Genomic DNA, 27,386 nt, shown 5'->3' with positions numbered 1-27,386 from the left:
TTAGGGTGTGACTGGAAAGCTTGTATAGAGGAAAAGAAACGAGAAGAAAACCAAATATTCCCAGTTACTAGAAAGAATTTATTGTCCACCAAATTCTTCTCAATTCTTCTACTTTTAGTAGAAACAAGTTAAAAAATTCACCCATATATACATGATATAAATTTTTCTTCTCACTTTCACTTTTCTTTTCTTCTGAACTCTTCTCATTCCTTTTCTTCCCTTTTCTTCTAATTACTCTCAGTCACACCCTTAGTTTACAAGTGGAATAAAAATTCACTACAATATATGAATCACATATACATATTTATATCATCATTAAGTTATTCTCAAAACCATTCCATCTGAGAAAGGGTTGGTCGACTACTTCACTTTGTTTTCTTTATCGAGTTTCAATAAATAAATAAAAAATAAAAAATAAATGTAAGAACAAAAAGAAAAATTCAAAATTTTAACATGTTTGAAAATTTCAAAAGTCTACAGTTTTTTTGTTTATCGAGTTTCAATAAAACACAAATGTAAGACCAAAAAGAATAATTCAAAGTTTTATCATATTTTGAAAAGCTCAAAAGTTTCATAGACTTTTGAAGTCTACCATTTGTTTTTTTATCGAGTTTCAACAACAACAACAAAATGTAAGAACAAAAAGAATTATTCAAAGTGATATCATGTTTTAAAATTTCAAAAGTTTCATAGACTCTAAAAAGACTTTGTAGACATGCTACATTTTGTTTTTCTTTACTTTTTTTGATATACAAGACTTGACTATTATAGAGACCTAACCAAAGACATCCGTGGGTTTAACATCACGGTGACCTACATAGCACAACCGTGGGAAGTCTGTTCTTATTGATCTTGAAACAAAGAAGGCATTTTAACAAAGTTACCAAACTTTTATTACCTATGAATTTCTTTTGATAATAAGACAGTTTTCTAGTATAACAAAAGAAATAATCATCAGCGTAAGACCAAAAATCAATATCCTAAACAATCAGATTTAATTGATTTAGGAGTTTTACGGTTTAGTAGCTCTCTCAGCATTCAATTCTCACAGCTCCACTCTCAGAGGATATGAATTTAGGTTTTCTAATGACTGGTTCCATGCATTGAATCACATCTCCCACTCTAAAATCATTCCAATCTCCAAACACAAGCCCACACTCGTTCCCTTTCCCGACCTGTTCCACGTCTTGTTTCTCCCGTTTCAGCGACGCACACGAGCCTTCGAAGACCACTTCTCCGCTTCGTAACAGCCTCATGAGTCCGCTTCTACATACCCGACCATCCATCACTTTGCAACCTGCGATGTTTACTCCATCTTCTTCGGTTCTTCTCTTTCCTAAGATCTTGAATATGCTAAGTACCTCGGCTTCACCAGACACCTCCATCTCCGAAACTCCTGGTGCTTTTTCTACGATCAAGTTCCCGATGTCTTCGAGTAAATGGTATATCACACGGTGATGGAATACCTAATAAGAGATTACCATCGGTTACAATGTTAAACGCTATCTCCATGATATGAATGTGAACGCCAACGCACAAGTTGGCAATGGAAATTATCAAAGCTATATACGTATGAATTCTTTATAACAGAACGGCATACCTTGACGCTGCCTTGAGCCGCAGAAAGATTACCAGTACTTCCACCCTTAACGTTAAACCCAACAATACACGCACCGCAAGCTTGTGCCAAGTCCAAATCAGAGTGAGATATTGCTCCCACTCCGCTATGAACAATGTTCACAGACACCTATCCACAATATAAACAATAGGCAAATTCACAAAACAATAAGCCACAATCACCATAAACCAATATTTCCGTTTTACGTACCTGTGGGCTATTTAATGTTCTTAACGCATCAGCAACAGCCTGTGCAGTCCCTTGCACATCTGATTTCACTACTATCGGTAATTCAACCCGAACAAACCCTTCTTCAGACTCTGTTTCCAATCTCGCTGCTGCTTCCTCTAATCTCGCTTCCTCTGCTTTCAACAACCGATCTTTCTCATATTTTCTTTTCCTCCCTTCGCTCAGCATTCTTGCGCGTTCCTCTGATTCCACCACAATCACATCGTCGCCAGCCATTGGAAGACCTTTAAGCCCTTCAATCTCGACGGGCATCGCTGGTGTTGCTCGGTCTGTTGTCTTACCGATCATGTCCCGAATAGCCCTGAGTCTTCCCCACTGACACCCAATGACTACATGCTGACCCCTAACCAAAGTTCCGGCTTTTACAATAATGGTGGCTAACGGTCCACGGCCTTTGTCAAGCCGAGCCTCCACCACATATGCTTGAGCTGGTCCATCCACACGTGCTTTCAGGTCCATATCCACAGCTTGGAGAAGCAGAGCTTCTTCTAATTTGTCTAGCCCTGTACTCTTCGCTGCAGATACCTCAACAGCCTGAAACAACAAGTCAAATCATATTAACAAACCAAGTCCAAATTGCAACAAAAACCATATTAAACCGAACCAACCCGGATTATCTTTCACCTGAACATTTCCTCCAATATCCTCAAGCTCTATCCCCTCAGACGTGAGCTGGTACTTAACTTTTTCCGGATTAGCTCCAGGTTTATCGCATTTATTGATCGCAACCACAACCGGAACATTCGCTGATCTAGCGTGCGCAATAGCCTCGAGTGTCTGCGGCATTACCCCATCATCAGCAGCAACCACCAAGACGACTATATCAGTCACAGCAGCTCCCCGAGCTCGCATCTCGCTGAAAGCGGCATGGCCAGGTGTGTCGAGGAATGTGATTGAAGTGCCAGAATCCGGCATGCCTACCACGAAAGCACCCACGTGCTGAGTGATTCCACCAGCTTCTCTTGCTGCAACAGAGGTGTTTCTTAAAGCATCCAGCAACGAGGTTTTTCCATGATCGACATGGCCCATTACGGTTACAACTGGAGGCCGTGGAAGAATCTCAGATCCTTCTGTAGAATGTTGCCTCCTTACGTTGATCCCGATTTCCTGCAAAGGATGAGTTAATTGACCTGTGAAATCTATTATCTTGGACTAGAGGTAGAATCACCTTACCATAGCAAGAAGCTCGGCGACATCAACACTGATTGTGTCGAATTCTGAACTAAAAGTTTCCCCAACATTAATGAGAATGCTCTGCAAAACCGCCACAGACTCACCAGTACGCTTGGAGAGCTCAAGTAGTGTCATCCCTTCAAATATGTCGACAGTCTTCCCAGGCAATCCCTTTGCCAATCTTTTCAGCCTAGGAGGCACATAAGGAGCTTCAACAGGTGGCTTATCTGTTTTTTTCTCCCGTTTTGAGAACTTTCCTTTCGTTTTCACAGTCTGTTTCTTGCGTTCACGATGACTCAGCAGTCGATCAGCATCCTCTTTTCTTTTCGCCAATGTTTCTCGACTCGCATGAAAATACCTGTTCAAGAAGAAACACAACCCAAGCCAGCAAACATTCACATAGTGAGTGCTCTGAGGATGAAATTTAAGAGAGAAATGACAGAAAAGTCTAGGCGAATGGTTTACCTTATGGATGTTTCAGTAGGGAAAGATTCATAACTACGAGACCAATTTGATAACGAACTAAAACCAAACCCTAAACATGAACAAAAGGGTGAGATTACTCGTTATTCTAATTCATTTTCTAACAATCTAAGAAAAATTGTAATCGCCTGTGAGTGACACTTACCATTTATGTACGGAGCGAATGAAAAAGAGACACTTTCAGAAGCTCTTTTTAAAACCGTAGAGGAAATCTGTCTCTCTGTAGATGCTACTACTCGAGGAAGAACCAAACCTATTCTAAAAGAGGCTTGAATGCCCTGCAAATTTCATAAAGTTTCTTGAGACATCCATAAACATATGCAAAGCAATAAGAACATTGTGTAACTACTACTCACCAAACCAAACAAACTTGACAAAAATGAAGGCATAATTATTCTCTAAAACAAACGCTTCTAAACATCGGACTAATCGGTCGACTAGGCGTCGAAAAAAGCGCTATTTCTGCGTGGACCGCCGCGATTTTGGCTCAATCGGTGAACAAATCGGCGTTCATGAGAATCTACTTAATTATCTTCTTTTTGATCATGAATATGTATTTTAGTGGTAGATCTGTGTTATTTTGGTTTGATTACGTGAGAAAACGATCAAACAAGCGGATAAAAACGAAAAAAATTGAGTATAAGCGAAAAAACGATCAAACAAGCGAATAGGGTTTTGAGGAAGAAGATGACCCCAACATTTTTAAATTACAATTTTGCCCCTATCATTTAAGTGGGGGAAATTCGATTTTTTTAGCGTGAAAAGTATCGAACCAAGGGCTGTAGCAATAAAATTTGAGCAGAAAGCCACAGGACCAACATAACTTCACATCACAACTTCACTTATAATATAATAAATTTCATAAAATTTCTTATAAAACAATATAAATTCATTATAGTTTACTTTAACGCCTAGGCCCCGATTAATCCCCGTTTCGACCGTCTAGGCGCTAAGCGCTACTTCACCGGCAGAGTAGCGTCTAACGATTTTTAGAATCAACAATTCGAAAGACAGCCGAAATAGTAATATTTCACATCAAGAATTTAAAATACCAATAGCTTAGACAATGATAAACGCATACTCGTATGTCTAGTCACATTCATACATATGCAAATTTGCTTCACTATAAAATGTCAGATAGACTTTTAAATCCAAGCTAAAGGCCTAAACCCCAATAAATAAACAGCATGAGAACTAAGAATACAACATTTAATAATCATCCATCATCCATAACTTCTAATCAAACCAGCAAACATAAATACACCAAGAATTTGCATTAAAGCTATGCATATCTTGGGAAAAATACCAGAAAATAGTAACGAAATGGAAGCTAAAGCTACAAACTTTTCGCTGAAATTCTTCAGAAACACTCGACGAAATTCACTAAAAAAAAAAGGTAAAGAGTATAAAAAGAGCACCTTCTTGCCTAAGTGCCTCGACGTCATTCATATGTCAAATCAGTCTCTGCATCCAAAACAAAAACCCTCAATTTGATAAGCATCAAACTAACCCTTGAGTTCATTAAAAGAAACAAAATCAAAATTTGAGAGGATGAAACGCATGTCCTAACAACCCAAACCCTAAAGAGAAGCTTCTATTAGATTCTGCGTTCTTTACACACATTCACACAAAATTTGAACAAGGAGACAAAACAGCTCAAATGGGTCAGATTCAGATTGCACCAAAGATGAATAATGATTGGCTCAAGTACAAATACTATAGAAGATGAATGAGAAGAATAACTAAATCAATTTTACTTTGTCTAGGCAAATGAACAAACACCTTGTGCGCGCATCCAAAATTCACAAAAAGAACACAAGTCAAATTAAGCGCAAGAACATCTAACCTTGAAAGGTACGGAAATTATTGTCGAACGGTGAATCTCCGGTCTTGTAGACTCTTGTCTTCAGACAATCGTGAGGAGATTAGTCTGGAGAAAAAACTTGTAGAAAAAAGGACAAAGATCAAAAGCGCAAAAAACTTCTAGTTTTTTACTTCTATGTTTTTCTTGTTTGTGATACCTAAAATGTATTTGGGATAAAACCCAAGGGCCAAGTCTATAACAATTTTAGCCCAAACCAAAAAAATATCTTATTCGAGTTTTTTTCTGTTAAAAACTTATCAAAACTCCGCAATTAAAGGTGTTTAGACGAAAAAAATACTAGGATGGACGATTTTCAGGATCGTGTTGGATAAATTGCTAACCTTATAATAAAAATTCAAGGGTCTTTTTATGAATTAAGTGTTTATCTATGATGACGAAAAACCACTAGTATAAAGCATAGACATTGAATAGAAAAAGTGAAGAAAAAGAAAAGAAGTCTTTCATTTTATTTATTTGTATAGCCATGATAACACACATTCGAGGAGGAATGAAAAAAAGGAATTCGAAAAAAAGAAGCGTTCGATGGGTTTGGCACCAAAGTAAGATTTTGCAAAATACAAAGAATCACAACAAAGAGAAATCTCTCCCAAAATAGGTAAATAACCAAACGCAAACCGGTTTGAATAATCTCTTTTCTCTTTTCCTTTCTTTCATCAGGCAGTAACTTGGCCGAACAACGACTTACGGATCTGTTAACAACAATGAGTGAATCAGAGAACCAAAGTAAAAAAGTAAACCTAGACAGTGAGTGATGGATCATAACAAGTAATCTATGCGGTAGAGAATTTGTTTTTCATACCACTGGGAGTTTCATACGGAATGCCACATCAAGACGCGCATCAAGTGTGTTCTCGCACACGATTTTCCCATCACGAGAAGCTAACACAACACCTCCAGAGCTATTACATGTTCAAAATACACTATCAAACCGGATCTAAACACTGATAATGTTCTTTTATAAAAATTTAAATGTAAAGTAATGATGAGAAACATGAAATTTTACCAGTGGAGACCATGAGGATCATTAGATTTAGGAGGAGGGGGAAGGAATATTTTTGTGTCAACAGCAACCTCTGGGGCATGAACCTTTGCTTTACCAGCATATTCCTCCTTTGCGTCATCAAGTACAGCTTCCACTAAACCCAAGTCCTCTTCACGACAACGCAACAACACAGAAGGTTCTTTCAACCGAAGCAAACACTGCAACAATTCAAGAGAGAATCTTTAACAGACCAAAAGGTATTCGAAATGCAAAATGACATCAGCAGAACGGATCAAAACACACAAAAAAAGATTGCCATCCGACACGATTACATAATCTCCAGTAGGATATACAAAAAAAAGTTCCAAATATCAAATATTTATTTGAATGCATCAGGGATTTGTTTTAAGTACCAACCTGAACAATTAGATCCTTGAGGAGCTGTTTGTAGGCATACTCATCGCGACTAACGTTCAGAAGATCCTTAGCTGCTTGGTCTTTCATGGCATTGACAATATCGTCTTGCGCTTGAAGAACTTTGATCCTTGATGCATTTAGCTGCATAGAGTAATCACTGAAAAAACATGTATGACAGTTATTTTCTGGCAAAGTAATACACGATAACACAGTAAATGAACAAGATCAACATAATTTTCACAGAGAACTAACAATATTAGAGAATTTGAAAGCTAGATCAACACAGTACACTACTACACCATAATCTTACATCAGACTAATTGCTAAATTAGTCTTCAGTTTTGCCGATTAGACTAAACCAGACTATGTTTCTTATTCATCAATGAAGAAAATTACAAGTTTGAAATCAATCAAGTCAAAACTTCAAATCTATAAATCATAAACTTCTAATTTTTTCAAAGTTCAGAGATATTGTAATCCAGAACAAGCGATCTAACTTAAAACTTAACCAAGATCAAAAAAATTGAAATCAGAAAACTCACATCTTCTTGCGAACATCAGCTTGCTTCTCCTTCTTCTCATAATCTTGCCTGATCTTCTTCTTCTCCGCCTCAACAAGCTGGAGTTTCTCAATGTTGAATTCCTACGATTATTCAAATAAACCAAATCGATAACAATCAGATAAACCGCTTACGATTGAATTAGAGATTCATATCATAAGATCTGATAAATGGAAACAGAAACACTAAAGATCATACTTCTTCAGCAGAAACCGAGATCTCGTTTGCTTTCTCTTCCGCTTCTTGGCGGATAAATCTCACCATCTGCTGGATCTGCCTCGATACATCTCCGTCGTTCATTTTTACCGGGAAAATCGGCGGTCGCCGTTAACGATCGGAGGTTTCAGAGATTTTCGTAAATCGCACAATTCTGTGGCGCAGAGAGATTGGAGAGAGACAGAGACGTAGATCGGATTTTCACGACGTGGTGTTGAGTAATTTGAAGTTGTCTGTTTGTGTAGAGTACAAGAACAAAAACGGGATACAGTTTTCTAGAAGATAAGAGAAACGACAACGTGTGTAAATACGACGAGTTTATTTCTGGGCCACTTTATGGGCCTTAGACCCATAACAATTTTTTCCGCCAGGCTGAGCCCGACCACTAGAACCGAACCAACGTCCCAATCATTTGCCTTCACGAGTTACAAGATCTAGCTATGTACTAGGCCTAAGAGCTATTGCATATCTATCTATAACATTTTGGATTAAGGTTTTGAAGTTGTTTCTATTTGAGTTTGGAAATGTTTTAATGGATTTTGATGAAATTCACTGCAATGCAGTTGTTGTTTTTTTAAATATCATTGCATTGTATTTTTTATTATTAGTTCCTATGGATTTCTTCTTGTTAAAAATCATCAAATTTTTACAAAACCCTATAAAGAAAATCTCAACTTGTCTAGATGATATGTAAGTATCTCATTACACATTTTAATTAATAAATATTTGGTTTGAAATTACAATATTTTATTGGAGTTAAAAAATATTACGTATTTAATATTTTTTATAAATTTATCTCTTGGAAAAATTAGTCTTATAATAAAACTCATATTCGTCAAAAACAACTATATAGAGATTTTTAGGTTACGTCCTCAAATAAGTTTATTTTTTAAATGTTTAATTTTATTAAAAATACTATTGATAATTCTTTGTTATTTTAATTCAGTCTTTTCACTTATAAGTAAGTGTTTAATTCAGTCTTTTCACTTATGTTTTATTCTGTGTCTATGAGTTTCGTAGGTTCAACATATAACATAAATAATTTTGGTGAATTTGAATTTACAAATAGTTGATTAGTGTGTGTTTCTTATTTGCGATAAGTAAATGAAAAACACATATGTATATAGTCGGCTTATACGAAAAAAAAATACTTTCTACAACGTCATGGACCGCCTTAAGCACCACCTTTGTTTATTAATTTACATTGTCCTAACTCCTAAGCACCTGAATCAATGTCTAATTAATGAAGACTTGAAGAGGTCGCTTTCCAAGGACCAACTCTTATGTTCATGAATCTTTTTCATATCATTTCTTGAGAAGAGTTATATTTGATTAGGTTCATTGCATAGTCTCTCGCGATTCTTGTCATACATAAGAAGACTGAAACTTTCAGGGAGTTTCGAACATACAAATAAGAAGATTTTTTAAAGTTTCATGAGTATATAGCCAAAAGAGATGTTGGCAGACAAATGGGTAATTAAGCGAAAGTGAAGAAGAGTCAAGTTTGCCTCGAGACGAAGAAGTCACATGAAACAACAAACAAGTGGGATGATGGCTCGAAACGAGAGAACGGCGCCGTTTGCGGGACTAACGGTGCGAGCGGTAAGTGAGGCCCACTTCCTACTAGCTAACGTCCAACTCTTGTCCTTATATTCTTCGACATTTATCCGTACGGTCTCTTTTTTTTCTTATACTTGGTTCAAAATTAATCAAACTCTTACTTCCTAAGCCATTAATCCATATCGATAGCTACATCTCCCAATAACGTGAGCTAATATGTTTTAAGGCTTCGATGAAAATGTACGGTTCAACTGCAGATAAAATCTGGTGTGGTTTAAATAGTAATAAAAAAAATATATATATATATATATTAAAAAAAAGTTGTTACTACTTAAAACGCACGGTAATGTGCGGTTGAGTCATTATTCAAAACCTAAGTATACATTATTACGATTATCGTAATTTACCGCTATTAAAAAAACTTTCTCTATGATTTTGTCATAATCATAATATTACATGGACCAAGGGCACATCATTACTTATTTTGTTTTATTTTCGTGTCATGAAGAAGGCTCATCATTACCTTTAATCATATGCTATTTATTCTCACGAAGAAACTTTGAAAACCTAGTTTCTATTACTACCACTTTTATTGGACTCTCAAATGATTGGGTAGCTAACTTGTTTTCAAAAATGGGGTTTGATGTTTTATTTGATGTCTTTTTTAACATGATTTTAGGCCAAAACCTCAATTTGTCTATGTAATAACATCAAGATAACAAACTAAAACGAAGTGGTTTTTTTTTTATTATAAACTTGTCAGCCAAATTTATCCAATCGGCTAAGATAAGTAACTAAAAGTTTATATAGTCACTAGTCAGAGATACTAACCAAATTTAGGAAAAGCAATATCCACATTTTAAAATTTAAACATAAGGGACACGTGTGGATATCGGTGACTCAAGATTTTACATGAATTATTTTAGTAGAGTCGTGTGTACCCCGTGAAGGTGATGAATTACAAAGATTTCAGCTTTTGCCGCTATCAACATAGTTATAAATTGTAATATTATTTTTTGCTGTGTAAATTATTTTCTTAGTTCTTGCTTAGCATGAATAAGTATATCATCCAATGTATACAGAAGATGAGCTTTCTTACACAATACTATATAGTAAGATAAAGTTTCCAGAAGTGATAACTAAAACTTGTAACTCAACCATTAATACTCAACAAAACGCGAACTCTAAAGTTTAAATGAATTCTTACTTAGCAATATTTTTAAGCTAACTATGAATATAACATCCATACCTCAAATTAAATCAATCATAACATATATGTTACTAATCACATCCATATATTGCTTAGGCCTTAGGGTATAAGGCAAATACTTCATTCTTATAAAGCAAATTACTTTCCAGTAAAAATGAGACAAATAAATAAATGTGTATCACTATTAAGTATCATTTGTTTGTAGTAACACCGAATAATAGCGTTTATTTTCTTTTAAAAAATATCTCTCTAAATCTAGAATTAATAAAATATTATTTTACTTTCTTAGTTGTTTTGATTAAAAAAAATGAAGTGATTAGATATAAGTATATAACATCACGAATTTTTTTTTGCGGATTGTATTTTCTTGATAATTTTGATTCGGAAGTTATAATTGTGGCTTAATGAGTTTACCATTTCTTTTTTTTTTTTTTTTTTTTTTTTTTTTGAGTTTACCATTTCACTTCACATATATTACTGTGTTCTGTAATTTTGGCCAAATCAACACTTTAATATTTTGTTTGTAGAAAAACGTATCTTGAAAAAAGCCAAACACGGTCCACGTTAAAAGAACCAATATATTAAAGGCCTTTGTTTCTTCTCTGGTTTAACACTCACGTGAAAATATGCAGTGAAAAAGAGAGTTTTTCTATAAAGAGTGTTAAAAAGGACAAAAATATACTTTAATAAAATAAATTTTAATTAATATTCATGTCAAAAACAAGAGAAATTTAATCAATACTCCAAAAAAACGTTAAAAAGACACACAAGTCGAATGGAGTTAGTTTTTTTTTGACGTAACATCCTATGTTGTCGTCTCTGCCACGTCAGAAACCTGCTGTAGAAAAAGACCAGAGACTGCTAAAAAGGTAAAAAAGTAAAAAAAAAACCTGCACACCGCAACGGTCTAATTTGTTTTTACTTAGTTAGCAAATGACCAAAACACCCCTGTCGTTGAACGAAAAAGAGCGATTCTTCGTAGAAAGGTTTTAAGAATTTAATTAGATTTATTAACCACCCTTGATTACTGCTATTTATTTAAATTCTTAAGGTCAAAGGTTAGACTAAAACCGCATCCTCCAAGGTCATTAAATACAAATTTTGTTTCCCTTAATGACAAAAAAAAGGATTGTAAAACGCCGCAACCGCCGTTTCAATATCCTATAAAAGTCTCTGTTCTATTCAGAGTCACTCTCTTCACTTACATGTTTTGCTCTGCTTCTCTCTTTATCTTCTTCTTCATCTTTTGTCACTCTTTTCTTCTGCTCTAAACTTTTTCTTTTCGCTGCAAAAAAAAATTCCCAGGAATATTTCTTAAAAGAAATTTCATCCCTAAATAAGAAAAAAGCATCTCCTTCTTTAGTGTCCTCCTTCACCAAACTCTTGATTCCATAAGCATATATTAAAAAAGCTCTCTGCTTTCTTCAACTTTCCCGGGAAAATCTTCTTGTTACAAAGCATCAATCTCTTGTTTTACCAATTTTCTCTCTTTATTCCTTTTTTGCCCTTTACTTTTCCTAACTTTGGTCTTTATATATAAACACACGACACAAAGAAGAACACACATAAGTTAAAACTATTACAACAGTTTTAAAGAGAGAGATTTAAAAAATGGAGACAGAGAAGAAAGTTTCTCTCCCAAGAATCTTACGAATCTCTGTTACTGATCCTTACGCAACAGATTCGTCAAGCGACGAAGAAGAAGAAGTTGATTTTGATGCATTATCTACAAAACGACGTCGTGTTAAGAAGTACGTGAAGGAAGTGGTGCTTGATTCGGTGGTTTCTGATAAAGAGAAGCCGATGAAGAAGAAGAGAAAGAAGCGCGTTGTTACTGTTCCAGTGGTTGTTACGACGGCGACGAGGAAGTTTCGTGGAGTGAGGCAAAGACCGTGGGGAAAATGGGCGGCGGAGATTAGAGATCCGAGTAGACGTGTTAGGGTTTGGTTAGGTACTTTTGACACGGCGGAGGAAGCTGCCATTGTTTACGATAACGCAGCTATTCAGCTACGTGGTCCTAACGCAGAGCTTAACTTCCCTCCTCCTCCGGTGACGGAGAATGTTGAAGAAGCTTCGACGGAGGTGAAAGGAGTTTCGGATTTTATCATTGGCGGTGGAGAATGTCTTCGTTCGCCGGTTTCTGTTCTCGAATCTCCGTTCTCCGGCGAGTCTACTGCGGTTAAAGAGGAGTTTGTCGGTGTATCGACGGCGGAGATTGTGGTTAAAAAGGAGCCGTCTTTTAACGGTTCAGATTTCTCGGCGCCGTTGTTCTCGGACGACGACGTTTTTGGTTTCTCGACGTCGATGAGTGAAAGTTTCGGCGGCGATTTATTTGGAGATAATCTTTTTGCGGATATGAGTTTTGGATCCGGGTTTGGATTCGGGTCTGGGTCTGGATTCTCCAGCTGGCACGTTGAGGACCATTTTCAAGATATTGGGGATTTATTCGGGTCGGATCCTGTCTTAACTGTTTAAGAAATAACTGGCCGTTTAACGGCGTTTAGTGAAGTTTTGTTACCGGCGACGGCGAGGATTAAAAAAAAACGGCGATTTATTTTTTGAATGAAGATTTGTTAAATATATTAAACTTTTTTGTAACTTAATTAATGGTGATTTTATTTTTAAATAAAACTAATGGTAAATGGTGAACTTTTTGGCGTTAGCCGTTAAGTAACGTCTGTATATGAACGGCGTGGAGGCAAAACACGCACGAGTTTCTTCACGCTTTACTACTTTTCTTTCTTCTTTTGGTCTTTTGACGTATCACGTGTTGTCTCACGTGACGAGGAATCACCGAATTTGTGAAAAGCTTTGGTTAATCTTTCTTTTTATTGGGTTTATTTGACAAATAGCAATATTAGCAAACCATAATTGTTCTACTTTTGGAGCAAATGTTTTAGAATTACACGTGGGGGAGAATCGAATCCTGGCAAGTGTCTATGCAAAAAAATGAATTTGATTCATACCAACTCATATTATTTTGAACTTTAAGAAAGCTACATGTGTGGAAAAACTTCTATAATACAGTAGTACTTTAACTTTTGTTCTTTTTTAACTCTATAGTAACTTTTTCTATTTCCGTTTTAAGTCTCTATACCTGTGACATGTCTTATAATGGGCAGCTTTTTTATTGACAATTTCTATTTTCATAGAGCATACATTCCTATATACGAACAAATTAAAATCAAGTCGGTCTAGTCGAGGAATAACCATTATTAGAAATGTGATCTAACTAATCCAAAAGCTAGCTCAAAAGTCAAAGATTGCTATATCTTTTATATTATGTCTAAGATTTTAATCTGAAGCGATGTAGGATATTCTAATACGCGTTTTTGAAATATAGATGGGAAACGGTCCAACGAAAAACAGTCCAAGTCCAACATCTCGGAAATACAACAAGACATACTACTTGTATGGACTATATAAGTGGAAAACCATTTTTGTCGGAATTTGTCTGTTGGGCCAATCATAGGCTCTGATACTATATTAGGAATGTGATATAACTTAACCAAAACACTACTTAAAGAATTAATGATTGTTACATTCTTTATGTAATGCCCAAAATTTTTAATCCCAAACAATGTGAGACATTGTAATAACTACCGCAATAGTCTAATAAATTACTAATGATGAGGTAAAAATCATAAATGTTCAAATGGTAAACAAGATATGCGTAGTGTATACGTAGAGGACGACTAGTATAACAATAGGTCTCATGAAATGTTGCAGTGCTCATTAAATACACGAGATAGATAGATAGAATCTTATATTTATCCTCACTCACAAATTTATTGAATGTTTTCACTCTTCACGTACACTTCTCGTGTCATTCCTATGCACTTCACTTGTTATTTATTTTTTTCTTACCTAGCTAGTATTAGAAACCTTGAAACATTAATCAACTTATTGTCCGAAGACTGAAGATTTCATCGTAACATTGTGACTTATCATATAGAGATATTGGACCAAAGTTAAAGGGATTTCGATCATTGTCAGTGTTAATTTCAAAAAGGGAGAAAAGGTTCTAGTTGAAGTTGAGCGTCTTTTTCAAGTGTGATTTGAGAGCTGCAAAACCCACACAAATGGTAAGGCCCATAAGAGAGCACGACATTCATTTTTATGGGATTGTGTTGACATGTTGGATTGTTGGTGGCAGTGATGTGGACCAGCTAGGACCGTTTAGTCTGGTTTTTAGTTTTACAAGTGACAAGTCCAAAGTATAAAATTTAATCTACTCACGTACGTTTGTATTGTAGTAAACGTGAAGTCTTTGTAAGCCCATGGTCCATTGTCCGTTTGGAAAAAAAGGTTTTCAAGAGTTTTGAACAGTATGTAGGAGGAGCAAACAAAAACGGCTAAAATGTCCTATTAAAAATAATTGTTTTTAGAGAGTTTTGAATCTCTGGTCAATGAAATGAAGGAGGAGCTACAAATAGGACAAGAGTCTCTGCAATTATCTAGCTCATATAATAACACCAATGTGTTATCTAAAATGTGATTTATATTTCGATTTAATAATACACATGTTTTAAGTATGTATAAATCAAAATCCTTGTAGGCATGCACAAAATATATATTTTTGCTCTGATTTAAAACACAAATGTTTCCATTTCGTCATACCTTAAGTTTAGTAAGTGATAAACATTTTTAAAAAATCAAAATAATCGTTTGACATTGATCAAATCCAAATAAAATGGAAATCGTAAAGAGAGAATTTGTTTACCTAGGTAGGAAAAAATATCCTAAAATACTTAATTGGACGATGTGATTGGGTTTTCGGATTATAAAAGCAATAATAATTCTAAAAAACTATATCCAACTAACAACGAAATCTGCTTACAAAATATTTATGTAAATCTTTGATCCTATGATACCAACTTTTTCTTAAATGCCAGCATAAAAACCAGATACATAAGCCAATATTCCTAGTCCAAAACCAGAAACACAATAGCACAAACTTAGCATATATTTGCAGAGCTAGTTTCATCTTCAGTATGAAAAAAATTAAATCCAGTTTCATACCTATGTCCATTTGTCATTCTTATGCATTAATGTACTCATGCAAAAAAAAAAACACAAAATGTTATTGTATAGGCCCTATCAAAAGAAGATGCGTAATGGAAATTGAAGAGTTATAAAAATTGGTCATGTGCAATACGTATTTTATATACTCATTCTACAGTATTAATTTTATAGATAATGTGAAACTAAGATATATCCAGAGAGAAAGATGACCTAGAGTTTGAAGGGACAAAGAAGAATAAATCTTGTGGCCGATGACAGAGCGTTTCTAAAACCGCTATTGTATTAAATGATAGTGTTTTCAGACGGTAATAATAATTGTTTTTTTTGAAGTGTATATAAGGAGATATATATTTATTTATAGGAGGATCAAACAAAAACGATACGCAAACATGAACTTAAAACTGACAAAGAAATATACATGGAAGAAGACGAAGTGCATAGGGAGAGAAATTCAAACGTAGAAAGAGTTGGGGTTTGTACTTTTCTGAACACGACTGTAAATTCTTTTAGGTGTCGATAGCTGTATAAGTGTAATGAAATTTACAAACCTAAAAAGTGAAAGTGAAAGTAAAAATGAATCACAAGTTGGAAAGATTAAGATACCTAGAAAGTGAAAGTAAAAATGAGTCACAAGTTGGAAAGATGAAGATAAATATAATGGTATAAAATAGAATAATATATATTTTTTAATTAAGTTTCCAACAAAATCCATTCAAACAAATTTTAAGTCTAAAATGGTATTAACATAAGAAAATAGTATATGTAGATTTTCGGATTTTGTTAGATTTTCTACTTATCTAATATTTGTTAAAATTCATAATATTTTGGATTCTCACATCCTTATCTCTTATCCTTGATTCTTTCTATATAAGATAATAAGGGCATGACTCTCTTTTTACACCATAAAGAAAATAAAGCAAATCTAAGTGAGAGATAATTATGAGTGATGGCCATGGCATGGAAGAAGGTGAGACTTGCATGAATCGTGAATCAAAACCTCCATGATTATCACTGCAAGTCGTACCTTTTTCCTAGCCATGATAATCACTGAGTATTAAATCTTAGATCTTGTACTATTTAATAGTTTTTACATAGAGGTCAATTTGTTATTTTACGAAAATTTATAATAATGACAATCATGTCACAAGGGAGATAAAGTTTCCTTGGATCAAAAATCAAAACCCTAAAATTGGGAACTGACCTTTTGGTTCGTGATCCAATCAAGCTTCATCTTTTTTTGTTTGCAATGACCTTCACTTGATATTTTAATATTTTAATCTCTTACCATTGAGTTTTTTTTCTCACTCCATGTATTAGGTTTTTTGAGTTTTGTATAATCTTATTAATAAATATCTTTTAATGTAGTGGTAAACTTGTATGTTCATTTTATATATATTTGTGTCACAGTTAAATTGTTATTTTTAATTCTTTTTAATAAGTATTCTCAACAAGTGTGGAATTACAACTGAGACTTTGACTAGTGACAACTAAAAGATTAAATTTATGAAGCCTAGAGTGAAACAGTTAGAACGTATAACGACTACGTTTATAAATAATGATCATCACAAAAAGTAAATCTATTAAACTTATTCAACAAATATTTCCCTTATTCAAACAAAGATATTTTTACTAATAAATGACTTAATTAAAAGGACGCAGTACAGTAAAACCTCTATAAATTAATACTCGATAAATTAATAATCTTTATAAATTAATAAATTTTTCTGGTCCCGATTCGGGACCAGTGTAAAAAGTGACACAAATCAAAAAATTAATAAGATAATAACTTTTTTGAAAGTTCTATGTAAATATATATATGGTCCCATCAATATTATAAATTAATAATTGCATAGATATATCAATTATATATATACATTATATGTAAGAATTGTTTTTGAAATATATTTCTAATATTTGTTTTTGCTTAAATTTGTATTGATTCCTATTTGAAATTTAGTTATAATTACTATATTAAATTTTTCTGGTTTTGTTTCCTAGACATGATATTATTTTTTTACTTGTAATTAATTCTAGAAAGATATTTTTTATAATTAAAAAATCTTATATAATTTTTTAAAAGTTACTAAATTTGGAAATTCTCTCTATAAATTAATATTGATTAATTTATCGATAAATTAAAACCTCTCTAAATTAATAAAATTGTGCAGTCCCAACATTATTAATTTATAGAGATTTTACTGTATTTGACTAGCTAACCATATTATTGGGCTAAAGGTTTTCAACTTGAGTTGCTATATTGGAATCATCTATAACAAATAAAGGTATTCATTCAATAATAAAAAATAACTAAAACATACTAAAAAGAGAGAAAAAAGAAAAAAGAAATGTTCAATGATCATTATCCCACACAAAATATCATTTTTTTAATAATAAAATTGGTTACCTAATAGGCTGAGGTGATTTTGAGTTTTATGGGGTAAAAAACATTAGCGATTTTGAGGGTCGATGATCTATATAATTCTTTATTTATTTATTTATTTATTATTATTAATTTCTATGTTTTTAAGTCTGATGAACTATGCATATTACCCTTTAAGATTTAGGGCCCCAAGAAAATGTTTTGTCTTGATCTCCACAGGGCTGGCCTCACTAACATGGAGACGATAACTGCAAGTGCAACTTCATTTTTTATTTTTATTAGTTTTACATTTATTGTAATATATACCATTTAGTGCCAAAGAGGAAATCAATATAGGAGGAGTTTCAACTTTTAGTTTTCCTATATACGCATTTCATATTCATTTTAGCACAAAACTCGTTTAGAATTATTTGCATCGTGCTTGTTTTGTTGTACGAGCTAGAAACATCAAACAAAATGATTTTACAACTAAGCAATCCATTATAATGAACTAGTACCATGTCTGATCCCCTAATGTTTTCTTTTTAAAAGAGTGTTCAATAGTTGCCTACCATATGCAAAATGAACATGACTCTCTACAATTGTCTACCTTATATAATAATACAAATGTTTTTACTCTGTAAGCTTTAAAGAAGCATAAATAAAAATCCTAATCAGACCTAAAAATCCAAGCATGCACAAGATATCTATTTTTGCTAGATGTTTTCACTATGTTATATCTTAAGTTTAGTAAGTGACAAATATTTTAAAACAAATCAAGAATATTGGTTGACATTGATAACATCCAAATAAAATGAAAACTGTAAAGAGAGAACTGATTTACCTAGTTAGGAAATCAAATCCTAAAAAACTTAATTGGACATTAAGATTAAGGTTTTGGATTATAAAATCCAATAATAATACTAAAAAGTATATCCAACTAACATTGAAATCTTGTTTACAAAAGATTTATGTAAAACTTTGATGCTATTATAACTACTTTCCTTCTTATTAATACCATGACTCTTAGTCACAACAAGAAGCACAAAAGTACAAACCTAGCATAGATTTGCAGTGCTAGTTTCTGCCTCATTTAGTAGATGTTCTGTGCTATGTGACATATTTCCTTGATAAAATTTCCGTTTCGAAGACGTGTACATGGAAGTGATGATTCTCACTAGACCTAAAGCTAGTCTGATTTTTCTTAAACCTAGTTTTATACACATAACCATTTTTTATTCTTATGCATTAAATTCTCTGAAGAGAATACAAAACATTGTTAAATGGGGTTATTGTCAAAATAAGGCTTTTTTTGCCAAAAACTTTGATTTTAGGATCTTTCCATTTAGGCTTTGAAAAATAGTACTTTAAGAACTTGGAATTGACATTTTTACCCCTGCTTTCTTTCTTCTTTCTTCTTCTTCTTCGCTCATCTTCATCGTTCTTTTTTTTTCATGATTTCTTCCTTTTTATCATTTCTCTATAAAATTCAAATTGTTTTTAGTTAATGAAAACTAAAACTTAATTATGGGATAAAGGAACCCAAGCAACCAATTTCATGAAATTTTGTGATAGAAATCATTTCTCCATAAAATTCAAATAGTTTTTCATTAGTGAAAACTAAACCCTAATGATGGAAAAAGGGAACCCAAGCAACCAATTTCATGAATTTTGTGATAGAAATTATGGTTATTCAGTCTTAGTTTTATTGTGTTTTTAAATTTTTAATCACTGAAGAACGTGAATAGATGTTCATTTGGGTTATTGTTTACATTCATGTGAGGGTAAAAACGTCATTTTAAATAAGTAAAACGACCTGATTTCGTAAGTCATTAAGAAAGTACATGATCTTATAATTTTTGAAGTTTGTTAGGCTTTCTAGACAAATAAGTCTTGTTAAATAGGCGCAATCCAAATAAAAGTAAAGCATAATGGAAATTGAAGAGTTCTAAAGATTGATCATACATAAGTTCTTTTACTTTACGAACTCATTCTAGAATATAACTTTTATGGATGATGTTAAAATGAGATATGTATAGAGGGAAAGATGAAGAGCTACAATTCCAAGTAACAAATTAAAGAGGAATACAAGCGATAGATATATATCTTTAAGAGGACCAAACAGCAACGGCACACAAGTAGAGACTTGTGGCCGACAAGAAATATACATGGAAGAAGATGAAGGTGGCGAGAGAGATTCAAACAAAGAAAGAGTTTGGGTTTATACTTTCCCGAACACGGCCATAAAAGCTTTTAGGTTTTGACAAAGGTATAAGAGAATCACTGCAATAGAAACGCTATTATTTTCTCAAAATAAATTATTGTAGTATAATATTATTATTTATAAAGATTAAAGTATAAAAGAACAATTTACCCAATTATAACAAGGCATGTGTTAAGGTACGTTTTTATGGTCTCTCAGTTGAGAAAGGTTTCTCAAACTCACTCATAATTTAGTATCTATTTTTATTTTTTTATTGGTCATAACCCTTGTTAGAACTTGTGGATGAGATGCTCTTAAGTGAAAATGAAATTTACAAAACATAGAAAGTGAAAGTGAAAGTGAAAACTAGCCACAAAAGTGGAAAACATGAAGATAAACATAGAGGTATAAAAATAGAATAACCTTATTTTATTCATTAAGTTTTCAAACAAAATATTCAAAATTGTTTTAATGGTATTAATAGAAAAAATAGAATGTGTGGATTTTAAGATTTTGTTAGATTTTTTTTCTTATCTAATATTTGTTGAAATTAATAATATTTGGATTCTCACATCCTTATCCCTTATCCTTGATTCTTCCTATATAAGATCACAAGTGCATGACTATTTTTTTACACCACAAAGAAACATAAAGCAAATATAACTGAGAGATAATTATGAGTGATGGTCATGGCATGAAAGAAGGTGAGAATTGCATCGTGAATCAAAACCTCCACAAGTTGGATATCTTGATTTTCTGATCAACGCAATTCTTACTTTCTTTCTTGCTCCTATCATCACTGAGTATTTTAATCATAAATCATGTAAGGTTGAATATTTTTGACATTGAGGTCAATTTGTTAGTTTACATGAACATTTCCTAATAATCAATGACAACCATATCAAAAATCAAAATCCTAAAATCGGTTTTCTGACCTTTTGGTTTCACGATCCAAGCAAGCTTCCCAACTTTTTTTTGCAATAACCTTAGTATTTTTTTTTCTCTTACTATTGAGTTTTTTCCGATGTATTATGGTTTTCGAGTTCTCTATAATCTTATTAGTATATAGCTTTTGATGTTTTTTGTTCACAAAGATTACATAATGCCCTTTCTCTAATTTTCGGGTCCAAGTTCACTAATGTAGGCAATCCTATTTGACTAAGATTCTGGTAATCCTTTTGCTCTATCGACGAGGCATATTGATTAAGAGGCATCACATTATTATTAAAAGTGGTAGTTTTGTGCTTGTTTCAGGTGAAACTTGTATTTGTGATGTTCATTGCCTCATAAAAGGAAGCACCAACATTAAATTTTGAGTTGATGATATCCGAAAGTAATGTAGCGTCTAAGAATCATCTATAACAAATAATTGTATTGGTAAAAAAAACTAAAATATATCAAAAACAATGATCAACGTCCCAAACAGAAGTATCATTTGTTCTTGTTTTGTTTATTTATTAAGTATATAATTACTTATTTAACATGGAAGGGATAATTGCAAGTGCGACTAAGTACTCAATTTCTTTCTTATTTAGTGCTAAAAAGTAAACAAATATTGGAAAAGTTTCAATTTTTGTTATCCTAAAGATGCATTTCATCTTCATTTGACACCAAAATCGTTATGATTGTTTAGACGTGCTTCTCTCGATTTACGATTTACAAACGATCAAACATAAATGATATTATAGCTAATTATTCCATTGTGAAGAATTGGTATTCTGTCACATGCCCTACTATTAACTATTTTTAGGAGTGCTCAACAATTGTCCACCGTATGTAATTAAAAAGGACATGAATCAACAATTGTCTTTCTCGCACAATAATACCAATGTAAAAGCTATACCTAAATCATACCAAAAATCAGTAAAAATCGAGGTATATCAGATGTGGCACATATTAATCAAACTCACAACTCTCTTTCGTATCGGTATTCGTTTATGCCACTTGCTTTGCTTTCTCATTTCTTTATCTCCTCTCAATGTTAGCCTTAATACTATGTAATCGTCAACTACGACATATTGAAAACAAAACCAAACCAACACACAATAGTTGAACTTGAGAATATATTAATTCACCAAAACCTTGCACGATTATTATAGTTATTCGCATAAATGACTAAAACTATTATATGTGAAGCAATTTACCCATACACCAAACCCTTCTTACTATCCTAAGCATTCTCCTTCAAACGCATATGTGACCCTCTCCATATGTAGTTCGTTCTTGGGCTAATTTGTTCATTGGTATGGTAATCTTTTCCAACGTCTAATCTTCTTCCATGCCGTTAACACCCTCAATCTTTGAAAGCTCATTATCCTTTTTCTCCTCCTCTGCCTTGACACATATTACAAGCACTAAGCACAAGCACCTATCAAAAATGTAGAAATATGGTTCGCTAATTAAATCCAAACTCACAAATTATTTTTTCCTAGTGAGATAGAAAGCTCTTCAGAAGAACCATAACATGTAGAAATAAATACTACTAATAAAAAGAAGCTCATTGAGGCCACATCAACAAATAAGAGGATTTTAAAATCATGACACATCAACAAATTTAAAATTATGACTTAATTGTGTCTTAGAACTTAAATAACAAACTAAATAATAAATGATGTATCTAATAAATGGAATATATGTTACATCCTGCTCTCTATTCTGTTGGGTTGTTGCTGGTTGAGCCTTCGGTTTCGTTCTTCTTCGGGATCTCCTGTCCTTTGGAGTTTGCATGCTTGGTTGGTTCTTCTTGTGGCTCATGTTTCTTGGTTTCGGCCCGACGCCAACTGTTACTTTGGGATTGGTTGCAGGTTTTGATGTTTTGAGTTTCAGATTTAGATCTTAAGTTTCTTTTAAGCTTACCTTCTTGTACTTTTATGCTTATAGTTTGCTTCCCTCTTTTGGGCTTAGGTTTCCGGGGATATTGATGTATTCCGCCGGCTTAGTTCCCGACAGAGTTCGTCTCTTGTCGTCGTTGTACTTCAAAAATGCATTCTACTTTCGTATAATATAATGAAATCATTCAGTCGGAAAAAAAAAATGGAATATATGTTAAGGTATGAAGTGTACCTATTTACTATTTTCATCTTCCAAGAATTTCACTAATATTATCAAATCCATAAGCTGACATCAAACTGCTAGAGATATAGCACAATCGGTTTCTCATGGACTAATAGAATTAGTGTCAACGCCAGCACTCCATTTATCTAATTTTGCATCAACAATATCTTTGTCAACTGTACCAATAAATCATCTGGTAATTTACCAATTTAATCTCCCATTTTGATAATTTTCACATTCAAAATTACAAAATGACACATAATATAAAGTCACAAGTCTTGTTAATATATCATATATAATTTTGACACATATACAAGCGACGTTATAGTCCTTTAACTAGCAATTCTACTACACCAAGTGTTATATAGGGCAATCAAATGGATACAAGTCCACTTGTTTTCTCTTCAACGCTCTGTCTCTGTGCATTTTCAGCCTTTATATCAAGCAAAACGTCACCTACGATCCATGGGAAACTCAAGAATGTCAACTTCTCATCGCGATGGTTTGGATTGTATGTTACATAGTACCACGCCGATGCTAGCTTCTTCTTCTGTTGTTCGTCCTCGCAGCTTTTCTCGAACCATCCCATGGCCTCTTTATGCAAATCTTTCACGGAAAGCGTAATTCTATCCTTCATATCACCATACCTCCGGTTATCTCTCGCCAGATACATCTCCTTGGTTTTCAAAATGCCTGTGAGAATCTCCTCTTCGTTAGCAGCTCCATAGTATATCATCAACGAGGTCAGTTTCTCACCATACATGTCTCTATGGGCTTTCGCTGTCTCTATAAAGCTCTCAAAGCCAGCTTCTTCAAGTGTCACATCATAAGCTACCGTGTCCTCGCTCTCAGCTTCTGGCTTTCTCTGTGCTAGAGAGCTCTTCACAGCACGGTATAGTTTCCCAAACACAGACTCAGAGATGTATGTTGGTTTCTCAAACCGTTCCAGAAAATCAGGGAACTCTCTGGGCTTTAAGGCATAAGGCATCTCAGCTGGAGCTCCAGTTTTTGCAAAATCAACAGCCCTAGAGTGAAGATTTGCTAACTCTAGACACTTCTGGCTCCGGGCTTTTTCAGGGTCACGGTCTGCGTGAACCAAATGTGCAGTTGAGATCACCCCAAGCGTGTCGCTTATCATATAATCCACAAAAAATTTGTGGATTTCCTACAAAGCAGAGTGAAAGAAAGAGAATCAGCTTAGCTCCAAAGATTAGGAAACTTTCACATCATGAAAGCCTTTTCAAGAAACAAACCTCTAACGTGACGTCATGATCCATTAGACGAGGCCTGCTTCCAGCATAGTCCATTGGAGGGTCCATTTCGCTAGGTATAATCTTCTCATCCCAGCTAACAAAAAACTGGTCTCCGTCGAGATCGCCACCAGAACATTCATTTGGATGTGGTCTGTGGAGTCAACAAAAACCAAGGAGAAACAAACCATCAACTAAGTTGGGACTAAGAATCAGAAGCATATGGTTTATCTTATGGTGCATAACTCTAAAGGATTGATTTATTGTACCTTTCTCCCTTCTGAGGAAAGATGATGCAGTCGAGATATCCCTTTTCTTCGAAATGGACCTCATATATAGCATCAAGAACTCTAATATCTCCAGGGTGAAGACATGGGTTTTTCGTCACGACCACTTTCCCAATAACCACAGATGTTTCCTCATCAATCTTGCGAAAGTAGCTCTGATCGCGAGATTTCAGTTCCGCTTTAGTCAGGGTTACACGAACATACACTTGGCCATACTCCAGGATACCCATTTCATCCATGCAACCGATCAAGATCCGTCCTTTCGGTACAAGTATCCTGCATCTGCTCTTTAGTTCAGAAAGCTGGCTCTCGTGGTGCACACGAAGCATCATTGAGAGGTAAGGTTCTGAACTCGGTGCATATCCTTGAAGCAGCATCTTAACTAGCAAATTCTTGGAATTTTCTCCGCTCAATTTCTGCAGAACATTAAGTGCTGCATCGCGGTCTTCAAGCATATTCCCAAGCATAGATAAATGCACCGCTTGCATCGCCTCAAACATTGCATCTTCTATTCCAAGGGTCGACAAAAGGCAAATGATCTCCCGGTTTAAGAAGCAAGGCATCGACTCTGTCCACCTGGTAACGTTCAGCATCCTGTTGTTCGAGTCAAATTTAAGCATACTATCACGCAGAGACAACTTTCGGAAGGAACTGCGGTCAACAGCAATCACACCTTTGTAGCCACCGTATCGAATTTGAAAGGCAGAAGGGACATGACTCAATCCACACTTCTGTGCAACTTGCTTGGCAAATGCAAGTGAAATTTTCCCAATGCCATCCGAGAAGCAGTAATCAGCACCATCAGTTGTCACTTCGATGTCGGGAATCTGCTCCACATCTTGTGCACGGACAATAAGTGTTTGCCGCGAAGCACTGAACAACTGACCCATCCTAGCAGCACATTTGGAAATGCTTCGGATTTTACGGAAACAACCCATCCATTCTCTTATATCTTCCGCTTTTACTTTCTCGTTAGAAGCAAACATCCAGACCGAATTTCCTCGCAGTTGGCTCGCTGAAAAAGCCAAGAACTCAAACCTCTTAGGCCCAACGGTAATCCCTTCTCCAAGGATTGACAACACCCTGTTATAAATGTTGGTTCTAGAGGGCTTCACAAAATAGCCTTCCTTGGAGTTCACAGAGAGAGCATTTGCGGGAAGCTTGCTCCAATCTTCTTCCACAAAAGTAACTCTCATGAAATCCGAGACATGCTCTGCAAAGTTCTTCACAACATAATTTGCAGTCTCAAGCTCTGGACCCAACAGATAGATCTTTGAGGGTGTAACGTAAGCTCTCTGACAACTCATGATGTTCTGCTCGGTCAATCTTTTATAAGCTGATGCAGGGGAATGCTTCATCTTCTTAACCACAGATTGCATCTGAGTCTTGACAAAGAAGACAGGATCATAACATATAGAACTTTGCTGGTGAAGTTTCTTGAGGATCACCAATGCGGTTTCCAAACTCATACCACGAAGGATTTTGATCAGTTCCATATCTGACGCAGCAAAAAGACTGATTTTCTGCGCATGAACAAGCGCATTGAGTTGGAAAAGGATCTCATATGGAAACTCTAACCCCAAAATGGCGGCATTCAAGAGGGGAACAATTTGAGCTGCAGAAGCAAAGGTCTTCCCATCCACATAAGTTAGACTCAAAGTGTCTTCTCGGTAGTAAGGTAAGCCCGAGAAAATGTCTAACATCGTTGAGCCATTGTGGACTTCCAAACAAAAGCAAGTTGATGTACCAATTGATTTCGAACCAGAGAAATCAGTTGTCCGAATCCACATGAAATCAAAATCCTCCTTGCAGAATCTGTACCGATCAGACTTAAACTTTGTGGCTATGTGAACTGTTACTCTTTTAAATACCTTCGGTCCATATTTCAGCTGCAACATAAAACAACATGTAAGCTAAAAGAAATCAGAAGAGACCAAGATAAAACACAAGCATACAAATCAATCCAATCTCAATCTCATGCACGTTCATCAAACCATAAAGCTGTCACAGAGGATTCAAAGAACCAATACATGCATAAACATATGACTAACCAAAAAACTCAATCTTGAATCATTTTCACAGAACCTGAACTCCTAAATAAACTCAACACAGACTCACATTGTCGCAAAACACATTAGGACTAACAAATTTACCTTGAGAAGAAATGCATCAATCTCAGAAGCGTCACCATTAACACAACAACTAAGAGTTTCAATAATATCCTCAAACCTAACTTCAATCTTATAACAATCACCACTTTCCCAAACCCAAAACTCAACTCTTCTCTTCTCAGTCAAAATCCAACACCTCACACCATCCCATTTTTCTAGGGCACAAAACCTTTTTTCATCAGACTCAGGAAACCCAACAGTCAAAACGATGTCGTCTAGCCTTTTCCTTGGATCTACAGGACGAGGGATGATATCATCATAAGCTTCAGAGAGTCTTAGGTTATGGGTTTTGAAAAGGAGCTTGCTTTGAGAAGAGAGAAGCTGGGCTCGAGATTTGACTTCGAGGGTAGTGAATTGTACTCGAGCGAAGTCTCTTGGCTTCCAATTGTCACGAGTTGTTGGGATTTCGAGTGCGAATACAGTATCTTCGCCGAGGTGGAGTTCTAAGAACCGGAGGAGTTCGTCGGCGACTATGGTTTGAGGAACGTTTGAGATTTTAACCGTTGATCGGTTCGTCGTCGTCTCTGACACCATGATTAACCCAAGAGAAAGAGAGACGGGGACAGTGTGAAGAGTAAATGATTCTCGAGAGAATCAGAAGTTTTTGCTTTTTCAGAAAGTTTGCGTTTTTCGAAAATCAAAAGGTAGAAGAAGAGTGCTTAGTGTTTATTGAGTGTTTTGTGG

The 27,386-nt window shown here is 34.7% G+C and overlaps 4 protein-coding genes, 1 long non-coding RNA gene and 2 other non-coding genes across 9 annotated transcripts; 3 read left to right on the top strand and 4 right to left on the bottom strand.

Moving 5' to 3' along the window:
• Window positions 1-830: 830 nt before the first annotated feature.
• On the bottom strand, window positions 831-5,586 carry AT4G11160 (Translation initiation factor 2, small GTP-binding protein). 3 transcript variants are annotated; one of them, NM_001340702.1, is made up of 9 exons: window positions 5,370-5,586; window positions 4,942-4,987; window positions 3,669-3,801; window positions 3,506-3,575; window positions 3,041-3,398; window positions 2,492-2,974; window positions 1,829-2,401; window positions 1,601-1,747; window positions 883-1,466 (listed from the first exon to the last, which is right to left on the bottom strand). In NM_001340702.1, exons 2-9 carry the CDS (start codon window positions 4,966-4,968, stop codon window positions 1,032-1,034), a joined length of 2,226 nt encoding a protein of 741 aa, NP_001319901.1. In that variant the 5' UTR covers window positions 4,969-4,987; window positions 5,370-5,586; the 3' UTR covers window positions 883-1,031. The 3 variants fall into 3 exon arrangements, with proteins under 3 accessions (NP_192854.2, NP_001329891.1, NP_001319901.1); NM_117186.5 differs by lacking the exons at window positions 4,942-4,987; window positions 5,370-5,586 and adding an exon at window positions 3,880-4,322 and having other exon boundaries at window positions 831-1,466; NM_001340703.1 differs by lacking the exons at window positions 4,942-4,987; window positions 5,370-5,586 and adding an exon at window positions 3,880-4,221 and having other exon boundaries at window positions 852-1,466; window positions 1,601-2,401.
• A 210-nt stretch (window positions 5,587-5,796) lies between these two features.
• Window positions 5,797-7,871, bottom strand: TUF (vacuolar ATP synthase subunit E1). The gene is made up of 6 exons (NM_117185.5): window positions 7,566-7,871; window positions 7,350-7,450; window positions 6,808-6,964; window positions 6,412-6,608; window positions 6,208-6,307; window positions 5,797-6,097 (listed from the first exon to the last, which is right to left on the bottom strand). Exons 1-6 carry the CDS (start codon window positions 7,665-7,667, stop codon window positions 6,062-6,064), a joined length of 693 nt encoding a protein of 230 aa, NP_192853.1. The 5' UTR covers window positions 7,668-7,871; the 3' UTR covers window positions 5,797-6,061.
• Window positions 7,872-11,359: 3,488 nt separating this feature from the next.
• CRF1 (cytokinin response factor 1) lies at window positions 11,360-13,128 on the top strand. Its single transcript, NM_117184.4, has one exon. It carries the CDS (start codon window positions 11,965-11,967, stop codon window positions 12,826-12,828), a length of 864 nt encoding a protein of 287 aa, NP_192852.1. The 5' UTR covers window positions 11,360-11,964; the 3' UTR covers window positions 12,829-13,128.
• A 3,159-nt stretch (window positions 13,129-16,287) lies between these two features.
• Window positions 16,288-16,457, top strand: MIR5020a. The gene has a single exon (NR_141923.1). It is a non-coding gene; the product is annotated as a microRNA ath-MIR5020a precursor (primary transcript).
• A 4,147-nt stretch (window positions 16,458-20,604) lies between these two features.
• MIR5020b lies at window positions 20,605-20,755 on the top strand. The gene has a single exon (NR_141922.1). It is a non-coding gene; the product is annotated as a microRNA ath-MIR5020b precursor (primary transcript).
• Window positions 20,756-21,222: 467 nt separating this feature from the next.
• AT4G05850 lies at window positions 21,223-21,429 on the bottom strand. The gene has a single exon (NR_141921.1). It is a non-coding gene; the product is annotated as an other RNA (long non-coding RNA).
• A 1,696-nt stretch (window positions 21,430-23,125) lies between these two features.
• Window positions 23,126-27,309, bottom strand: RDR2 (RNA-dependent RNA polymerase 2). Its single transcript, NM_117183.3, has 4 exons — window positions 26,685-27,309; window positions 24,514-26,420; window positions 24,248-24,398; window positions 23,126-24,159 (listed from the first exon to the last, which is right to left on the bottom strand). Exons 1-4 carry the CDS (start codon window positions 27,234-27,236, stop codon window positions 23,368-23,370), a joined length of 3,402 nt encoding a protein of 1,133 aa, NP_192851.1. The 5' UTR covers window positions 27,237-27,309; the 3' UTR covers window positions 23,126-23,367.
• Window positions 27,310-27,386: the final 77 nt, after the last annotated feature.

Source organism: Arabidopsis thaliana, chromosome 4 (genome assembly GCF_000001735.4).
Source record: "Arabidopsis thaliana chromosome 4, partial sequence".
Classification (NCBI taxonomy): Eukaryota; Viridiplantae; Streptophyta; class Magnoliopsida; order Brassicales; family Brassicaceae; genus Arabidopsis; species Arabidopsis thaliana.
Note: the sequence above shows the minus strand (reverse complement) of the source record. Positions and strands in the feature narration are given on the sequence as shown.

Coding starts and splice junctions, on each gene's coding strand:
- RDR2 (NM_117183.3), bottom strand. CDS start 27,236: ATGGTGTCAGAGACGACGACGAACCGATCAACGGTTAAAATCTCAAAC. Junction 26,421..26,684: donor TTGATGCATTTCTTCTCAAG/GTAAATTTGTTA, acceptor TTTATGTTGCAG/CTGAAATATGGACCGAAGGT. Junction 24,399..24,513: donor TTTCCTCAGAAGGGAGAAAG/GTACAATAAATC, acceptor TTGACTCCACAG/ACCACATCCAAATGAATGTT.
- CRF1 (NM_117184.4), top strand. CDS start 11,965: ATGGAGACAGAGAAGAAAGTTTCTCTCCCAAGAATCTTACGAATCTCT.
- AT4G11160 (NM_117186.5), bottom strand. CDS start 3,912: ATGCCTTCATTTTTGTCAAGTTTGTTTGGTTTG. Junction 3,399..3,505: donor CCTACTGAAACATCCATAAG/GTAAACCATTCG, acceptor CTTCTTGAACAG/GTATTTTCATGCGAGTCGAG. Junction 1,748..1,828: donor GAACATTAAATAGCCCACAG/GTACGTAAAACG, acceptor TATTGTGGATAG/GTGTCTGTGAACATTGTTCA.
- TUF (NM_117185.5), bottom strand. CDS start 7,667: ATGAACGACGGAGATGTATCGAGGCAGATCCAGCAGATGGTGAGATTT. Junction 7,451..7,565: donor TCTCGGTTTCTGCTGAAGAA/GTATGATCTTTA, acceptor GAATAATCGTAG/GAATTCAACATTGAGAAACT. Junction 6,609..6,807: donor TCAAGGATCTAATTGTTCAG/GTTGGTACTTAA, acceptor GAATTGTTGCAG/TGTTTGCTTCGGTTGAAAGA.